This window comes from Phaseolus vulgaris, chromosome 3 (assembly GCF_000499845.2).
Source record: "Phaseolus vulgaris cultivar G19833 chromosome 3, P. vulgaris v2.0, whole genome shotgun sequence".
Classification (NCBI taxonomy): Eukaryota; Viridiplantae; Streptophyta; class Magnoliopsida; order Fabales; family Fabaceae; genus Phaseolus; species Phaseolus vulgaris.
Genome location: NC_023757.2, coordinates 30,606,179 through 30,625,481, shown reverse-complemented (window position 1 = coordinate 30,625,481; position 19,303 = coordinate 30,606,179). Strand labels below are relative to the sequence as shown.

General features: G+C 32.5%; 1 protein-coding gene across 1 annotated transcript; it reads right to left on the bottom strand.

The window, feature by feature from the left end:
• Positions 1–462: 462 nt before the first annotated feature.
• On the bottom strand, positions 463–4,669 carry LOC137807075 (probable sugar phosphate/phosphate translocator At1g48230). The gene is made up of 9 exons (XM_068607523.1): positions 4,191–4,669; positions 3,975–4,082; positions 3,444–3,475; positions 3,306–3,356; positions 2,510–2,571; positions 2,169–2,430; positions 1,244–1,509; positions 1,077–1,171; positions 463–896 (listed from the first exon to the last, which is right to left on the bottom strand). The coding sequence occupies exons 1-9, from the start codon at positions 4,272–4,274 to the stop codon at positions 720–722; spliced, it is 1,137 nt and encodes a 378-aa protein (XP_068463624.1). The 5' UTR covers positions 4,275–4,669; the 3' UTR covers positions 463–719.
• Between the last annotated feature and the right edge of the window lie 14,634 nt (positions 4,670–19,303).

The window sequence follows — 19,303 nt, the reverse complement described above, 5'->3', positions numbered from 1 at the left end:
AATACTCTATTATATAATGTATCATACAGAACAATTATTTTTAGGAACAGTTTAATTTCTTCCTAAAATTTTAAAATCAACTTTCCTGATGGTATCTGGAAATATGATGTTTCTGGTAGGGACAAAGATTGGTGACTAAATTGGTGTGACGGTTGCACGGTGCTTGAAATGGGGTGGAATGAAGTGTTGTTTTTTCTCCAACAGTAGCTTGCAACGACTTGTCTAGAAATTTTGAAAGTTATTTTCTTTGTTACACTACTTTGAGAAGTGGTGGAATAAATTATGGATACATGAAGAAATAAGTTTCCCCTGATATGTTACGTGTCAAGAGAAGACCAGTATATATTGTTCTGAGGAGCTCTATCCCTAAAATCAACTGTTAATTCAGTTTTAAGAATATTATAGGAAATATATATACTTGCAATACATGATGATAATTATACCAATAGACTCTTAGAGGCCTTTTCAGAGAAAACCAACCTTCATTCAAAATTTTGTGCCCCAAATGGTGGTAATAAATTTAAACTGATATAGGAATTAAGAGGAGATTTGGTCCCTCACTCTGGTCTTAAACCTCGGATCAGCACATGAATGTGATTACAAAGAGCAAGCACGAAGGATTCCATTATTTGAGAAAGAATAGAGTGGTTTTCGCCAACTTCCACTTGTTCTTTCTCCATTTTGGAGAAAGATATATGATAAATATTGAATTGGGGTTTTCATTTTGCATGGTTGGCTAGCTGCATGCGTCCAATATGAGATACCCTTGATGAAGAAATTAACGGTGCTTCTTCATCAAAATTCATATCAGAAAGAGAACCATTGCCCCCACTACTTCCTCCACTAACATTATCTGGCATATACAAATCAGATGACCTCTTCTCGAATTTCCAGTCCTGTATGTCAATGGAATTGATCAGATAAGATAAATAAACTATAAATTAAAATGACCATGCATAAAATGTGTGAGAAAATTTTCTTGATCTTTATCAGTTACTTAATTCTTAACTCATGCTACCATGTATAACAAGTTTACATGGGCTCAAACAAATACTGAAGTTATGCCAAGAAGATACCTTTGTCATTCGATCTGGAATAATTTCAGCCGGTGATTGAGAGGCTCGGACATCCCTAACCTTAATGTAATTGTACATCACAACTCCACATAGTGCTGCAGGTAAAATATGAAAGGATGAGGAGGGAGGGAGACTAAAAAGAATTGATCTTTTCAAACAAAACTTACCAATAGCATAGCCAATTATATTCAGCCATGTTATTGCTGACTCTGGAAATATCACGGTAGAAAGGGCTATTAATATCCAGTCTTTAAGCACTCCAGCAACCCGTACGGTTACGGCACCGGTTCTACCAATTACTAAGAAAATGGAAAAATTCAAGGCTAAAGCACACAGAGCATTGGAAAAGAATATCCAAAAGTTGAACTGAATCTGTGAAACTTCCATCACGGGCTTTTCCAGCAGGTACCAAGGCACAAAGAGAAACACAAAACTGCATTCAACAAAGTACAAATGAATGAGCAGATCACATATGGTAAGCTGGTTTTGTACAAATGCAGCATTGATACCACCAATAACAGTTAACTAATAACGGAGGCAATAACATTGATATGAGAAAAATCATATACTTAGAAGAAACTAAAAATACAAGAATGACTGCTGCATATTACACATTGATGCACGAATACTTCTATTTGTATTTTCTGATACTCTAAGATACTTCATGGATACTTGTTGATGTATGATGATAATTATTCCGGTGCGTCCAATATATTCTACATCCAATATATTCTCACATCGCTTAAGAATAGAGATCAATAACAGTTTATATACACCTTCCTCTTTTAACCTTTTGATGTGTCTTCTAAAGATAAAACACTAACGGAATTCCGAATTTTGAAGTGGATAATTTAAGGATTTTTATAGTATGCATCTATCACGTACTTTTGTTATTTTTAAAGTGCATCTCCCCGTATCAGATACTCTTCGTATCCGTGTATCATACATCTAATCACGTATGTGCATGTTGTGCAGTGCAGGTACATCGCCCCAAAATACACATTAGCACTATATTATCATTGATAGGAACATGCTTTGTATGGGTAGCAGTGTTAATATGACCTCTGCATAGACTCAATTAACTATTTATACCTGCATGGAGCTATGTAATATAAGCTTGTAATAGGATTTAAACTCAAGCCCTTCTTCTGTAAAAGGACTTGTGTTAAGACCAGTCTTAAAGCTTCAGCAAAAATGCCCGTGACCTGGTAAACTGTACCAACTACATTAAAATTAATTTCTCCGTAGGAGGAAATGACAACTCCAACACTGACCAGCAACATGTTGAAGAACACATCACACCTCGCTTTGTCAGTGCCACAAATAACAGCCACGAGGAATGTTGCCACGGGCACTGAAAAATCATGTTTTAGAATCAAGAAAATATCATTCAGAGAGTAAGCAAAGCATTTGACGTCTGTTAAAAAACGTACTTAGAGCTTTGAGCATCTGGATGAAGGCCACAGAAATATGCAAATAAGCTGTGTTACCAAACCTGTAAAGACAGAATAAATTCTTCATAAAAACATGATTGTTTCTTCAGAAGTACTGATATTGCAGAAGGTGTGAGAATGTGAATAGAGCACACAAGTTTCACCAAAGTAGTACAACTTATCATAATTTTCTTAGAAACATCATAGTTAGATTGAACGGATTAATTAAAATGGTAGAAAATGAACAAATTCCAAATGTGTAGGTGACGCAAAAAGTAAAATATACTTTTCTGGCAAGCATATTATAATAACTTAAGGCCACAGACAATCTATTCCAGAGTTTGATAATGACCTTTCATTGGATAGAGAATCGTGATCATTCCAATACTAAATGATCCACTTCACTCTTTATTATGCCAGATTCTTTGAAAAAGGGCTTTCATTTGAGATCATATAACTTCATGCCTACAGTACCATCTTAATAGTTTTAGTCGATGCAGGAGTGTCATCTCCATCCTAATGCGGGCTAATGTCCGAATATCCTTAAAGGTTACATTAGAAAAAAAGTTTTGAAAACCAAATCCTACTGACAAGAAATTGGTTAGGTCCCCAGTCTAGATTATTCAGAAGTGTGGCACAGAAAAGAAGGGTAAAAAGTAGGCCAAAAACAGTCAAAACTAATTAAGAAGTAAACCAGACTTTTCACAAATGTGAAGGATACTCCCATTATCAAATCTGAGGATAAGTTTTATCCCAACTCAGAGCAACTTCAGTTTGCCCATGTTGTACTGCTTACCAAAGACTTGAAGCAAAGAAAGCACTAATTGGTATCACGCAAGTTGCATATCTGCAATGCAATAAAGAAAGTGTTTTAAGAAATAACTTGTCAAAGGAGAAGAAGCTCAAAAAGGCTTCAACTCAAAGACACACTTACATTTCAAATGTCATTTTGACAGGAGATACAACCTGCAATCAGAGAAAAGGAAAATAACTTAAGATAATCAAATAACCAGGCAAAGAAAGTGACCAAAACAAGGGTGAAAGGAAGGCACTAAAAGTTCAGGTAAGAGGAAGAGTTGTGCAAATGGCACAAAGAAGCACATCTTAATGAAAGTGAAACACTAACATCAACATTTACACAAGCACGTAAGCATATAAAAAGGTTTTTTTAGAAATCACATCATTGACTTGAGATTCACCCACAAAAGAAAACTATAATTAATGGTAACACTAACAAACAGAACATGATAGCGGTGCCCCTAGATGCGATCAATATCAAAGCCTATACACTCGAATAAAGAACACAGTAACATCCACTGTAGAAACTTAGCACACAATTCAACTTTTTGGTCAAAAATAAAGCCAACACTGAATACTAAAGGCACTCAAAATTGACAATAAACCAGCAAAAGGAGCATATTCTCAAAGTACAACACTACACCAAAACAAAAACGGCACAACATACCTTAAAGACCCGGACAAGAAAAAATGCCACTGCCCCAGAAAAGCCCATGTGAATCATGGTCAGTGTTATAGGAAGCGGAAAGTTAAAGTACTTTGGAGATAGAACCCACTGCAAATTTTATTGAAAAGAAAAAACATGATACTACATTAGAGATGCTGTAACTAAAAGTAAAATCTAGTTGAAGGTTGCTATGTATATATATAGTCACTAATATACCTTGTTGTACAAAATGACTCCAGAAGAAAGCAAAATGTAGACAAACAAGTAGAAATAAGTGAAGAAGAGCGTTTTGTTAATCATTTTGGTCCCAAAGAAAGAAGAAGCTTCAGAAGCATAAAAGGTTCAGTTACACGAGGATCCAAAACTGGGATGAGGTGAACGCGGTTGTTCAAGACCCATCTCCTAAAATGGAGCAAAGCTCGTATCTTTGGAGTTGCAGCATCGATTCAAACGCTGGAACATGAAGCAGAGAGAAAAGGGCACGTGCAGAAAAACAAAGAAGATATGGGTTTGTGGCTATCTATGGCGCGAAGCGAAGCAATGAAGGGAAGATCCAGGTTCGCGCGAGTGGGGTTCAAATGGAGCAGAGAGCGCGTGAAGAGGAGAAGAAGCGTGTGGGAGCATGTGTCTGTGTGAAATGTTATTCTGCATAGGACGAGTAACGGACCTGCAACATTGGTACTACACAGTACTGTACCTTCTGTCCCATACTTTTCAAACTTTATGTATAGAAAATGTATAATATTCTTATAAATTATTTTTTGGTTTCAGAATAATTTTATTTATACCGAATTTAAAAATGACTTTTTGATTCTAAACAAAAATAATTGTAGTTTATTGTATTTAATTAAATATAAAAGTTTAAGCATATATTGACTTAGACTCCTTGTAAGTCTTTGTAAAAATGAATTTAAATTTTATCTAAACCTATCATTCATCCATGTAAGTTTGTAATTAAATTGAGATAAAAATTGACTTGCGATGATCTTAACTTTGTAAAAATTCTGTTTAATTTTTGTGTCTTTATTATGTAGTTATTGTGCTTACGTTACGGATACATGGTGCATTTATGGCGTTGTGTCGGTGATGATGTTGCTCCCAAGGGAGAGGGAGGATAGGAATAAAAAATTATAATTTAAGTCAATAATTTTCATATTCAAATAGTTTAAAATTGGAATAAAAAATTTATTAAACCATAGGACACGTGATTCTAAAAAATTCTTAATTTGAAGAAAAATAAAATAAAATTAACTAGATAAATATTTTGGAATATTATATCCATATAATTATATAAGATGGTCCGGTAATCTAATAAATTTATAATAAAATAGATTTTAGATGATTTTAATATTATTTAAAATTATTCATCTATATAAAAATATAGCAAACTAATAACTAATTGTAATCAAGGTTGAATGCGAACATAAGAAATATTTCAATTAGTAGTTCAATAAATCGATACGATGCATTTGGAAATTAATATGAAGATTGATATATGATTGATGAACTCAATTATCTTATAAAAAAATTCTGACATATTGGGTATTGATTTTGCCACGAATGTTTGATCCAGCCCATTTTTCTTATGGACTACGGAAACTTTTTGATAAATGGAACAGCAATAGCTTCTGATATATAGTTGGTGGCCAAAAATTTAGCCAACTTCATTTTTCATATTTCAAAGCTAAACTGATGGAACAACAACAAACCTTAAAAAACAACTAACCTAGTTTGAAGACAATCTGGCATGTCTATGATTCCTTCAATTTTCACAATTAATATCTCAGAATTTGTTTATTACTCTTACTGTTAGTTCTTTTAGTCTTTTTTTAATACTACATTTGAGAGTTATCATCTATTTTATTTCCTGAAAGAGTTGACACCATCACTTTGATCCTTCAATCATTGAAAAAGTGACATCAAAATCATTGTGTAATGCAAATCACAGGTTGATGTGTAAAAATTGATGACATATGGAGCTAAATTAATACTTACAAATAAGACATTGGATTAATATATTATATTCTTATCATCAACCAATTAAATCAATCTTAATTCATTCAAAAGACCAAATTGATTAGTGCCATATATATTTGACAGTTTGAAAAGTTCTTTTGTGACAAACATGATCTCAGCTTTAGAAGCCCAGAAAGAAGCAGAAATTGAAGAATTGAAAACTGAACTTCCAATAAGAAAATGGCCAGTTTTAGGTAGGAGGGGATTGCAGTCAGCATCATGGTTCATGACAAGCACTTTCTATCCTCTGCATAAGACATGTTTTAAAAAACAAAAACACATTAAAGTATGTAGAAATGTTGGAGTTATGCATAAACCTGAACCAGAGGCAACCTCTGCATAATAATTATTAAAAGGAATCTTGGTGAAGTGTTGAGGGTGTGACAGTTATAAATAAGAATGAATATTGATAATAATTATGAATAGATATAAAATGGATGGATGAATGGAACTGTCATGACAAAACCAGCTAAGCTAACTATATAATAAGTATAAGATGAAGGGACAAAGGAGTTTCAACTACTAACACCACAATGCATAAGCAACAGCAGCACCAAACCAGAATGCAGAATGTTGCGTGTGTGTTCACACTATACTTAAAAACCATGTGTGGACATGTCTCAAACGGCAAGACCACATCCTAATTTTGATATCCCCCACCCACAAGTTCCACCCTAATGCTTCACATGATCAATTTTCAAAACTCACCACTTCCAGGGAAAGCTTTTCTCCAAGGATTCTTCTTCATGGACTCATTAGAACAAATCATTTGCAAGAATCCCATGATGGGGACTTTTCTATTTCCATCAAATCTTCCTCATATCCATCTAACACATAAGTCAATTCATATATGCAACATCGTTTCGTGTCACCTTAATCCACCATTTCATATTTGAGTTTTCAATTAATATTTTGAGAAAGATTTTTCTTTTTTATAACATCATATATAGTTTCAATATGAATATTTGTAATTGGTAATAAAAATATTGAATTAATTTATTAAAAAATCACTTTAATTCTACCTAAATTTCACAAAATCAGTTCAAAATTTATACTCATATGAAATGTTTTTATTCACATCGATATAATTTTCAAACAAATTTTAGTTTTTAACTTTTATGTTAAAAAATAGTTATTTTAGTCTTTAAATATGTTAAAGATTTTATCTTTACATGAGACAAAATTTTAGTATATAAATAAAATGAAAACTTTATTTTGCAACTAAATTTTATGAAATTGAATTACCTATAAACTTGTCTAATAAGAAAACATATCATTTTAATTTATTTTAGGACACACCATATTATAATCTTTTTTTATTGTTTAAACTAACAAAGACCAAAATTTATTCAACTATAAAGATATCAAACAAGTAAATTAAAGATCATGTAATCTAATGATTGGTTTCTTATGTTGTTCTTGTTCGGATGAGTTTGATTAATGAAATGTCTATGACTAAGGTATTGTCTAGTGTGAGATATTTTTCCCCTTTTTTTATTTTTGTTAAGCATGAGTAGGGTTGGTTTTGGAACTTTCTTAAGTACATGTGTATGATACATGAGGGTGAAGAAGACAAGATAAGAATATAACTTTAAAGGTGAATTTGTTTAGTGACCAAAAAGGGTAATTTCTCTTTTATTTATTTTTCTTTGTCCTTGAGTAAAAAAGAATGTGAGTTGTTAGTGTGTGAAGTGAATGAATAGGAATTGGTTATTTATTTATGTGTGTGTAAGGAAGTACAAATTTGAGTTGTTCTTAATGTATGTAAGTTGGTTCTGACAAAATCTAAGAATAGAAGGCAAATAATGTTGTGAAAGATTGAGTGTGAATTTACATGATTGTGAAAAATGAAATTTAGTGGCCAATTGGGGTTGTTGTCGGTAGAAGAGGTGGCTTTGCTGCCACCACTGTCTCCTTGCTTTGTTTACCAAAAATGTAATCAGACACAAAAGGGAAGAAAAGCTCATTTATGTTTTTCTTCTTCAGAATATCTTCTAAAGCTTTTAGCTTTTTCCAAACCCATTCAAATGGATTTTTTTAATGTGAAAAATTTAATTTAGTGCATGTTTTATATAGCATCAAAATCCATGTTTAGACTATTATATTAACTGTAATTCTTTTTTAATGGTAAAAGTTAATCAATGGAGGTTTATATGATAGTGTATGTCCAACTTTTGGGAAAGTGATTAAAGGTCAATAATGTGTTAGGATGATTTTTTTTTTGGAGATAATTTATTTTTATAGATGATCTAAAATAGTTTATGAAAAAAAATTATGTACTTTGGATGATAAATGTTTAAAAATTAAAATTTTGAAAATTTGATTGATTATTAAAAATTATAGAATTTCAAAGTTTATTTAAAAAATAAATAAAAAATTGAAATTTTTCCATAATCTTTATCACTCGTATTTATGTTAGCCTAATTTTTTCACTGATTTCAATAAATTTTATTAACATATATTAAATTTATTTTTATATATATATGTATATCAAAATAATTTTCAATTAATATTTTTTTATAAATATCATGCTAGGCAACATGTGTCATCACATGAAAAATAACATTAAATTAAAAAAGAAAAAAAAAACATGGGAACTAGATCAAACTCATGCGAAAAAAATAAAAAAACAAAGAAACTTGCAAGAGTAGTTTATGCATTGAGAGTTTAAACCCAAAAAATTAAGAATTAAATAAAGACATGAAGAGGAACAAAAGAACATTTTATAATGCGTAACTCTCATAAAAACAAAAAAGAAAAACGATTGAATCCCAAAAATTCAATCCAATCAGATTAATCATCTTCTATAATATTGATGAACGTCACTACCATTATTTTTTGTTGGATTGACTTGTTTTAGAGATCATTTTATTGGCTTTCACTCCAGCTTTAGGAGTTTAGGAGGACATCTAAGCCTTTTAGAGGTTTGAATTAGTTTATTGTCTTCACTTAATGATTTCTCCTTATCTATCTTTTCAATATAGAACTTAGAAACCAAATTGACTTCTTTTAAGAAAATATCAATCAAAGTAAATTCAATTGTATTCGTTGTCAAGATGGTCAGACATGATTCTTAAACCTCTTATCACTTGGAAGAGATTCAAAATAATTTTGCAAGACTAAACCTTGAGAAACAGATTTAGAAGTAATTTGTTTGACATATTAACTAATTTAGGACTTGTTACATTAGTTGCAAATTTGAGACGAGAGAACTTTTCTAAAAGACCATAATTTTAAGGAGGATTTGAGTCTTTTTTTTTTTTTAGCAAATCATCTAATTCATGGACATCCTTCAAAGGAGGCATATCAACAAAAATATCATCCTTGAATAAGCCCATATATCTTCATCAAAAATTTTAAACTTTTGACCAATAAGAGATTCATCCTCCACCTGGCCAACAATAACTTCAACAAGGTTATCAAATCAATAGCAACTCCTTCAACTTCTATCACTCTTGCATTACGATCATATATTTTTATCTCTACCATACAATTTTGTTTTTATATGACACCAATCAATTCCTTATGAAGGGCATCATTAATTTATTTGATCTAGACAATCACAAGTTTATATTGTACAATAACAGCTTTAGATAGAACAATAGGTGGTTTGGTGTTATTGAAGTTATCAAGATGTCGTTTTTGCATTTAGAAATATCATGCCCTATCATTTTGTATGAAGAGTAAAATGGAGGCAATTTCTCAAATTCAATATCTGCAATAAAAGCAAAACTAGGTTTTCCTACATAAATTTGATTACGCAAAACAAATAACATATCAATATCAATCAACACTCTAACAAAAAAAAATATAGATTTATTCATAGTGCAGTCATCAAGAGAAAGAGGAGTATCATCCAACAAAAGAGAACCAGTGCATCAAGTGTGCGACAAACCAAGCCGCGAGCAAGAACGTTGGCAAACAAGACATTGATCAGAGGACCAGCGTTACAAACCAGACTACGACAAAAAACCCAAGACAACCACACCTCCAAAAAACTACACCACTTAATGATAGGGCATGGATTACGTTTATATATTAAGAGAACAAAACCCTAATTGTCTACCGCCAAACACCCACCAAATCCTATATGCATGGATTAATTGTTTATCAACATTTTTTTACTATCTTTTACCATCAATATTACCCCTACTAACTTTTAAAGATTTTTTGGTCTAATAATATAATCATAAATATCATAAACAAAATATAAAGTTAAAAAATGTTGTGCGTCTCTTATTTTTAACTATTACTTTTTTTAATTTATATTTGTTCTTTTATTTTTTTTTATAAAACATAATACTTTATTTACTATTAAGCATTTTACATATCTTTATTTTATACATAATCCTAACTACGTTTATATATTATCATATTCTTCCTTTATATATATATATATATATATATATATATATATATATATATAAACATATTCTTTAAAATTCTAACTCTTTTATTTTTCAGATTGTTTATGGATTGATACGAGGGGAAGTTGCAAAGATATTGAAAGTAACAGTTATAGGATACGTCATGTATATTGTAGTTGTATTTACGGTATTGCTATGGACGTCTACACATATCCAAAAATGTAACTTGTATCATATAAGATAATTATCCAATGCATAAGGAGATCATCTATTCACTTCAAACTATACATACAAGTTTATTCTATCATTTAAAAAAACATAAAGAAAGTGAACACAAATATCATAAAAATAAATAAATAATATAAAATTAGATATCATAAGTTTCCATTGTATTTTTAAACAGACAAGTCTAAATTTATTTTTGTAATAAAATAAATTCATACAAGATTATTTTATCTTACAAACACTACAAGAAATCATGAAATAGAAATCAATTTTTAGATACCAAAATAATTAGTTACAATAGATCAATTTTTAAATACAAAAATAATTAGTTACAATAGAAACTAAAACAGAGATCATTTTAAAAACTAAAAAAAAAATTGGTTTCTAAATTAGTTTCTATTATTGTTAAATAGTTTTTAAATTGGTATCTAATTAGCAACTAAGGTTTTAACTACCAATTATTTAATTTAAATCTCTAACCTAACATTTTCGAGTACAAATTAATTTAAACTTAAGTACAACTATTACTAGTTTCCTTTCTCATAATTTACAATTTAAATAATTTTGTTTAAGGTTTATATATATATATATATATATATATATATAAAACATGCGTGGATGTATATATATTATTATATATATTTTTTGTTTATAATATATTTATATAACATGCGTCAATGTATATAAATTATTTTATATATTTTTATTTATAATACATATATATATATATATATATATATATATATAACGTGTGGCAGTTCACCTGTATATATATATTATTATATATATATAACATGCGGCTGATTACCTTTATATAGTTGTATTTGTATGTAATATTTAAAGATAGTGGAGTATACCATTATAGCCATAAAATAAATAACAATATAAAAAAGATAAGGTTAGGTATACCTCATACGTAAAGTAATATCAAATAAATCATTTAAAAGTCATAGATGTATTCTTTAATATCTTGTTAAAAATGCACTTAAATTGGATTAAAAGTTTTTAATTTTTTTTTGGTTATATTTTTTTCTCTCTCCTCTCTTTTCTTTCTTTTCTTTAACTTTTTTATTTCTTCCTTTCTCTCTTCATTTGATATCACCGTCACTTATGTTTAAAGATGCGTCTGTGATTATTATCTCATTTGTTTTCAATTGATTTTTACTGTGGAATTTAATTTCAATTGGATTGATTTTAATGTTCAATTTCTTCTATATTGGCTGCATTTTTATCTTCTTTTTTTTCTTAAAATAAAGTATGACTTTTTTTTTTAAATAAAAGCTTTCATGTTAGGTATCACTATGCCACTTAAGATCTCAGCTAGGCTGACACCTCAAGTAACAACAATCATTTACCATCACATGAAAAAAATATTATTAAACAAAAGAAAAAAGAAAAAGAAAAAAATACAAAAATACGGGGGGACTAGACAAAAACCCATATGTTAACAAAAACGATACATAGGTAGACTATACCTATTCATAAAGAATTCTAAGAACAGACAAGGTGGAAACCTATTATACCAAAGAAAAGGTTCTCTATGAAAAAATCCTAAATTAGCCAACTTATCAGCACACGCATTTCCTTCACGAAAAATATGAGTAACTGTAAACCTAATTTTCCCACAGTAATTAAGATAAGCATTCCATCGATTACGAAGCATCCAAGGAACATTTGTCCTAGCAGTAAACGCAGCACAAACCAAAGCAGAATCACATTCCAGTCAGACATTAGTAAGTCCCATCTTTTGAGCTTCCTCCATAGCATGTATAACCCCATAAAACTCAGCAACCAGAGCAGTCTGAACTTCAAGAAACGCAGAAAAAGCTCCAATAAATTCCCCCATACTCCCACGAAAAATACCTCCGCAAGTAGCAAGACCAGGATATCCCCTAGCAACCCCATCAATGTTAATTTTTACCCAGCCTGGTGAAGGAAATTCCCATCTAATAGGAAGAGGACGTAGAACTTTACCAGTACGAGTGTTAATACCAAAACACTTTAACACATTGAAATCAAACATATCATTCTTCATTGAAGCTTTAGACGAATTACCCACTAGACAAGTTAAGTCTTTAATAACCAAAATAGCCCTAGAAACCTCAATCTTATCCTGAAAGCGAGCATAATTCCTCATACGCCATATCATCCAAATAGAAAAAGTTATCACAGCTAGCTTAATTAATTTAACCAACGGACTACCATCACTCTTAATAAAAGAAAGAAGATCATCCTTATTAGAGAAATGATAAGTAGGAAAAATGTGTTGAACCCAACTCCAAATACGCAAAGCATTAGCACATTAAAAAAATAAATGTTGAATAGATTCCTCGTGCTTTTCACAAAGCGTACACATAGAACAAATATGCAAACCTTTATTTTGAATATGCTGATCTGTAGGAAGTCGCCCATGAAAACTTTCCAAAGGACAAGAGTTTTGGAAGGCGGAATATATGAAGACCAAATAAATTTACCCCAACCACAGGAAACCCCTGGATCCAAGAAAAAAGTCCTAGCTGATTTAAGAGTGAGACGACCAGACTCATCTAGAATCCAATTAGGAATATCCTGTACCGACCTAACCATGATATGACTAAAAAGATGAGGCATCTGCTGTAAAGACAATGGAATATTCCAATCACTACCTGTCCAAAACTGAGAGACTGTATCCGGAATACTAGCACCATCAGATAATCCTGCAATATTTGCTAAAGAAGTAGTAGCACATCATTTATCATTCCAAAAATTAATAAGAGAACCTGTACCAACAGTCCAAGAAGTATAATCAAGTATAGTAGAATAAAACTGCTTAATTCCAGGCCAAAGAGATGACGATCTATAAACCATTCGAAACTCATATTTTGATTTAAGGACCCTAGCTTTCAAGAGCAGAGACCAAGGCTTGTTGCTATAAGCAAAGTTCCAAGCAAGCTTAAGAAGATATGCATTATTTTCATGGTGAAGGTTAATAATTTTCAAACCTCCATTCTCAAGGGGAGAACAAATCGTATCCCAATTAACAGTAGCTATACCTTTTTTCATAATATCACCAGTCCAGATAAAATTTCGACACCACTGTTCAACTTGCTTAAGAAGAGAAACAGGCCATTTATACAAATTAAAACTATAAGCTAGAAGACCCGTAATCACCGTATTGACCAACTGAACTCGACCCATCATGCTAAGAGATTTACCTTTCCAAGAAGCTAACTTCAATTTGACTTTATCAGCCAAAGGTTGAAGAAAACGATCCCTTGGAGCACCAACAAAGATAGGCACTCCTAAATAAGTGAAAGGCAAACAACCATGACTACAAGAAAGAATACGCTGAATTTTGGTGACAAATCTTGTAAAATTATCCATGGTGAAAAAACTACTCTTAGAATTATTAACATATTGACCAGAGAAATCACCATATGTTTTAAGAAAATTTCTCAAATTTCTAAGAGACTTAGTATCCGCCCTACAGAAAATAAAAATGTCATCCGCATATAAAATATGAGAGGGAGTGAGAAAACCTTGTGGACTAGCCATATGTAGAATCTTCTTATCATTCACAAGCTTTGAGAGACCTCTACTAAGAACTTCCTCTGCAAGACAAAAAAGTATAGGAGACAAAGGATCACCTTGTCTAACACCTCTACTACAAGGAAAAAAACCCACCAAACTACCATTTATTCTTATAGAAAGCATAGCTGAACGGAGAATAGTACTAATCCAACCGACAAACGAGGGGTGAAAACCAAAGCGTGACAAAACTGATAGTAAAAACTTCCAACTTAGAGTGTCAAAAGCTTTGTGAATATCAACTTTGTAAGCCACATTGCCTCCGTGAACCTTTTTAGAAAGCAAGTTAATAGCTTCAGAAGCAATACTAATACAATCTTGAATCTGTCTGCCCTGCACAAACCCATACTGATTAGGAGAAATAATTCTGGCAGCCACAAGAGCAAGCCGATCGGCCAAAATCTTGGAAATAATCTTAAATTTAAAATTAGCAACAGCAATCGGCCTGTAATCTTTAATAGATTCAGCACCCTGAATCTTAGGAATAAGAGATACCACATTACTGTTCATTCCAGGGAGAACCCAGTTTTGTTTAAAAAAATGTTGGACTGCATTACAAACATCTGTCCCAATAATATCCCAACAAGAATGATAAAAAAACACCACCAAAGCCATCAGGACCTAGAGCACTATTACCATTAAGGTTAAAAACAACATTCTTGATTTCCAAAAAATCAGGACATTTAAGCAACATCATATTCTCCTCAGAGGAAACCAGCTCAGGAATATAAGTACCAATAAAATCTTCCATATTGTTTGCATCCTGATCATGAGAAATAGACTCGGCATAAAGAGTTTTATAAAAGTCCAAAATATGTTCCTCAATGAGTGTAGGATCCACAGTAACAACATTATCAATTCGTAGACGATGAATCCCACTAAAATTATTCCTCCTCTTGACCACAGCATGGAAAAAAACAGTATTTCTATCCCCATCTTTAAACCAAAGCATTTTTGCCCTTTCTTTCCAAAACAAATATTGACAGTGAAGAGCCTGATCAAGCTCCTCTTTAGCGATCCTTTCTTGACAGAGAAGTCCATCAATATCAGACATACTAGCAGTCTCTAAGGTTTGTTGAAGACCAAGCAGAAGACCCTGTTTAAGAAGAACTGCATTGTGAACATTACCAAAAGAATTTTTATTCTAGTCACGTAGCTCAACTTTCAACCTTTTTAACTTATGATGTAAAATAAACATAGGACAACCAACAACCTTATTAGCTCAAGAATCATGAATAAGCTTCATACATGAAGCGTCTTGAAGCCACATAGAAAAGAAACGAAAATTGCTAACCTTCTTCAAAGAATTACTAGCAAGACTAGTAAGAATAGGGGAATGATCAAAACAATTTTTAACAAGAACCTGATAAGTACAAGAATCCCATTCATCCAAACACACTTCGTTATATAACGCCCTATCCAATTTTCTATGAATTCTATGGAGCCCTCTCCTTCCATTACACCAAGTATAGCAAGTACCAGTAAAAGGCATACAAGAAAGATCATTAGTATTAATCCAATCGAGGAATTCATTGCAAGAAACCTGATTAGGAGCCACCCCTCCTTTACAGTCATCGGCTGAGAGCACAACATTAAAATCACCCATAATACACCAAGACCCTATGAAGGAACTAAGATCCCTCCACAAAACCCGTTTAGCTACGTATGTGGTAGCACCATAAACACCTGCAAAACTAAAACATTTATCATGCAAATGACAAGTTACAGAAATAAATTGTTCATTTACCAAGAAATTTCGAACTAAATTAGGAACCGACAAACACCAAAGCTTAGCAGCTTTATTAACAATAGGAGACGTAGCCACCAAATGCATATTAACAGATTTGAAAATGACTTCAAAAGCATCAGTGTACGGCACCATAGGTTCAGCAAGAAAAACCAGAAGAGGTTTGTGTAGTTTGAGTAAACTAATCAACATCTCCACAGTTTTGTGGTTTCCCAATCCTCTAACATTCCAGAAAAATGAAGAGACTTTCATTGCGACGTTGTGGAGAGAACTGCCTTAGCAGTTTTTTTGGATTTACCACTCTTCTTAGGTGGTCTCCCTGGGTTTCTTTTAGTGCAAACTATTTCCTCCCCAGTATCATTGTCATCCTCCTCCATCTCTGAAAGAACATTTGTATTTTCCAAACCATCAAGAGAGGAAAAGTGATTTTGCAGGACCAACGATAGTGCTTTAACATCCGCAGAAGATTTAGCCTTCTGAGGTTCAACAATGGCACTAGACGTACCAATATAAGGATCACCTCCCACATCAGTAGTGTCTAAACCATCAAGAGAGGAGAAGTGATTTTTTAGCACCAACGACGGGGATGGTACAGTCACAATAGCAGAGACCTCCTCATGATGACCATCAATTGGATTATTGGATAGGGTTGTAGTAGGAACAGGTGATTTAACCCGCTGAGGAGAGATGGGTACCACCACAGGAGTCAAGACCTCCACATGATCAGAGCCCTTGGCTTGCATAAGGGCAGGTGAATTCCTTAGCGTCCCCGTTTCTGGGAAATTCGAAGTGTGAGTGGGCAATCCTTGCATGGATTCATGATCCGAGGCATCTTCAAGAGAAGGCATATCAGCAAAATCGTCCTCCACTCCACCTGGTTTATCAAGAGCAGTATAACCCAAGAGTGACCCTGCTTTAGCTCCAACAGAAGCATTAATGGTCAATTTATCAATGTAACCTTCCACTTGCTTCGGCTGCGGATCTTTTTTACGATACTCTTTACGTTGTTTTGGGACCTCAATCCTCCCCTGATCTCGTTCATCAGAAATTATCTTATGAGAAGATTTATGTTGAGACCTAGGAGCACGATCCTGATCATGAATCACTCGGCACTAAGCAAGCTCATGGCCTATCACCTTACAGTGAGAACAAAAAGGAGGGAGCCATTCATATTCCACACCAGCTACAAAGGTAAAGTCTGAGCGTTCAACCCAGAGATGATCAGGAAGAGGGGACAACATATCAATATCCACCAGTAATCTAGCAAACATACCCCTTTTCTTTCTCATAGTATTCTCATCCAAAACTAAAGGAGTACCAAGACATTTTATGATTGAAAAAATCACATGTGGCCTCCAATACTCCAAAGGCAAACTATAGATTCTAACCCAGGCCTGAGTTTTTGTACTCTTCATGGTGGTCGGAACAAAATCTTTCGTCCAGGCAAAAAGTCTCAAGAAACCCGGAGATAACTTCAAGGAACCCATCCCGAGAACCCACCGCATGTCTTCTAAAGAAGCGAACTCAAACTCATAAAAACCCTTTCCAAGAGGAATTGCTTTCCACGGTCCAAGAGCCTTCCACATCGGCTGCAACTTTTTAGTTAAGTCTAGGTGTGTGAGAGGTTTATCTCCCTTAGAAAGAATAACCCGACCATGTAAATGAGTCTTGCAATCCTCAAGGCCAGCCAAGTATTCTGTTTCATCGATCCGGACCACAATCATGTCTCCCTTAATATAAGGAGTGGGTAACTCGGACAAAGGAATATCACATGTAGTTTCCAAAGCCTGAGCAAAAGTTTTCTTTTGTCCAGACTTAGCATATACAGTCTTCGCAGGAGATTCTTCCCTATCCTTTAAACACTTCCATGGGATGATGAAACCATTAGAACCCTCTGCCATTTCAAAAGCTCACCGCACCACCGCACCGCACCACCACTGCGCACAGACCCAGTCGCGCGCCGCCCCCACAACCCCTGGTCGTCGTCGTCCGCTGCACCTGGTGGAGAGGTTCGCACAAAACGCGATCAGAGCCGCTGCGCTGGTGGAAAACGTGAACGCACGCCCGCCGCCCCTGATCGCCGCTCCTCACTGGTCCGATGGAACGCTGTCGCGCCTCCGCAAACCCTAAGCGCGCCGCCACAAACCCTAAACGCGCCTTCGCAAACCCTTAACGCGCCGTCGCAAACCCTTAAAATTAAAGTATGACTTAGCTTCGAGGAAAACAACATTTTTTCATAGATAAAAAAATATAAAATGTAAGAGAGAATATTTTTTTGGATGTTACAAATATACATCAACAAATTTGTGAAAGCTCTTGTTAATATTAATTGTAAAAACCTTATCAGAATTTACGAAGAAATAATTCCAAGAAAATATTGTTTATATTTAATGATAATTAAAATATTCCATATAAACAAGAAATTAAAATTTAAAAAATTATTTATCTGAATCCATCCTAAATCTATCTAAAACTTTTGAATAAAAATAATTTTCCGGTTAAAAAACACCAAAACTTATAAAGAAAAATAGGATTTCATTGAAAAGTAAATTACTTTGTTTAAAAATATTATTTGAAACATAATAAACATATGGTTGAATGTGCAACCAGCACTCATTAACGTGGACAATTTTTATTTCACTAAAAAAAATCACTAAATAAAAATTAATTTTAAAGATTAAAAAAAATTAATTACTATATTAAATAAATTAAAAAATATTTAAAAAAAATAAAAAATTTCTAAAATAGTTTATATTATTATTAAATAAATTCTAAATTGATAACTAATTAGCAATCAGAATTTTTTTTACTAAATTTAGAATTTAAATAATTGGTAGTTAACTAATTAAATAATAATTTAGAAATTATTTAACAATAATAAAAACTAATTTTAAAATTAATTTTTTTAATTTCTAAAATAGTTTATAATTTAGTTAATATAAACAACTCAATAATTACGTATCACATAAATTCTATTATTTTTAAGACGCGTCTAAAGTTTGTACCTGATGCAAGCAAATGTTTGGTCTTAGATTTCTGCAAAATCTCGCACTGCTTTGGTTTTCTTTTCCAGTTGGTGTTTGAACTTTTGGAACGTATGCGTCTGGTTATTTGATGCTTTTTAGGTTTTTAGGTTCTTAGAGTGGACTATGTTTTTTCATGTTTGGTTTGAAAGGTACATCCACCCCTAAAATAATTTGCATTTATATATTTGTTATTGCTTATAAAAATAATTAATGTTTTTTTTTTAACTAAATAAGTAAAAAGATACAGTGATTTTGAAGTTTTAGAGTAAGAACATAAGAATAAATTCTATTCTATTTTTAGCACTTATCATGTTTTACACGTTTTCTCTTTATATTTTCAAAATTTTATACATTTTATCTTATATTTTCAAATTTTTATGC

Bases quoted from the DNA above. Each gene is read 5' to 3' on its own strand.
- LOC137807075 (XM_068607523.1), bottom strand. From the start codon at position 4,274: ATGATTAACAAAACGCTCTTCTTCACTTATTTCTACTTGTTTGTCTAC. The intron at 3,476-3,974 runs GTATGTTGTGCC...CTCTGATTGCAG, and splicing joins TTCTTGTCCGGGTCTTTAAG to GTTGTATCTCCTGTCAAAAT. The intron at 1,510-2,168 runs GTATAAATAGTT...TGTTGAATGCAG, and splicing joins TATTACATAGCTCCATGCAG to TTTTGTGTTTCTCTTTGTGC.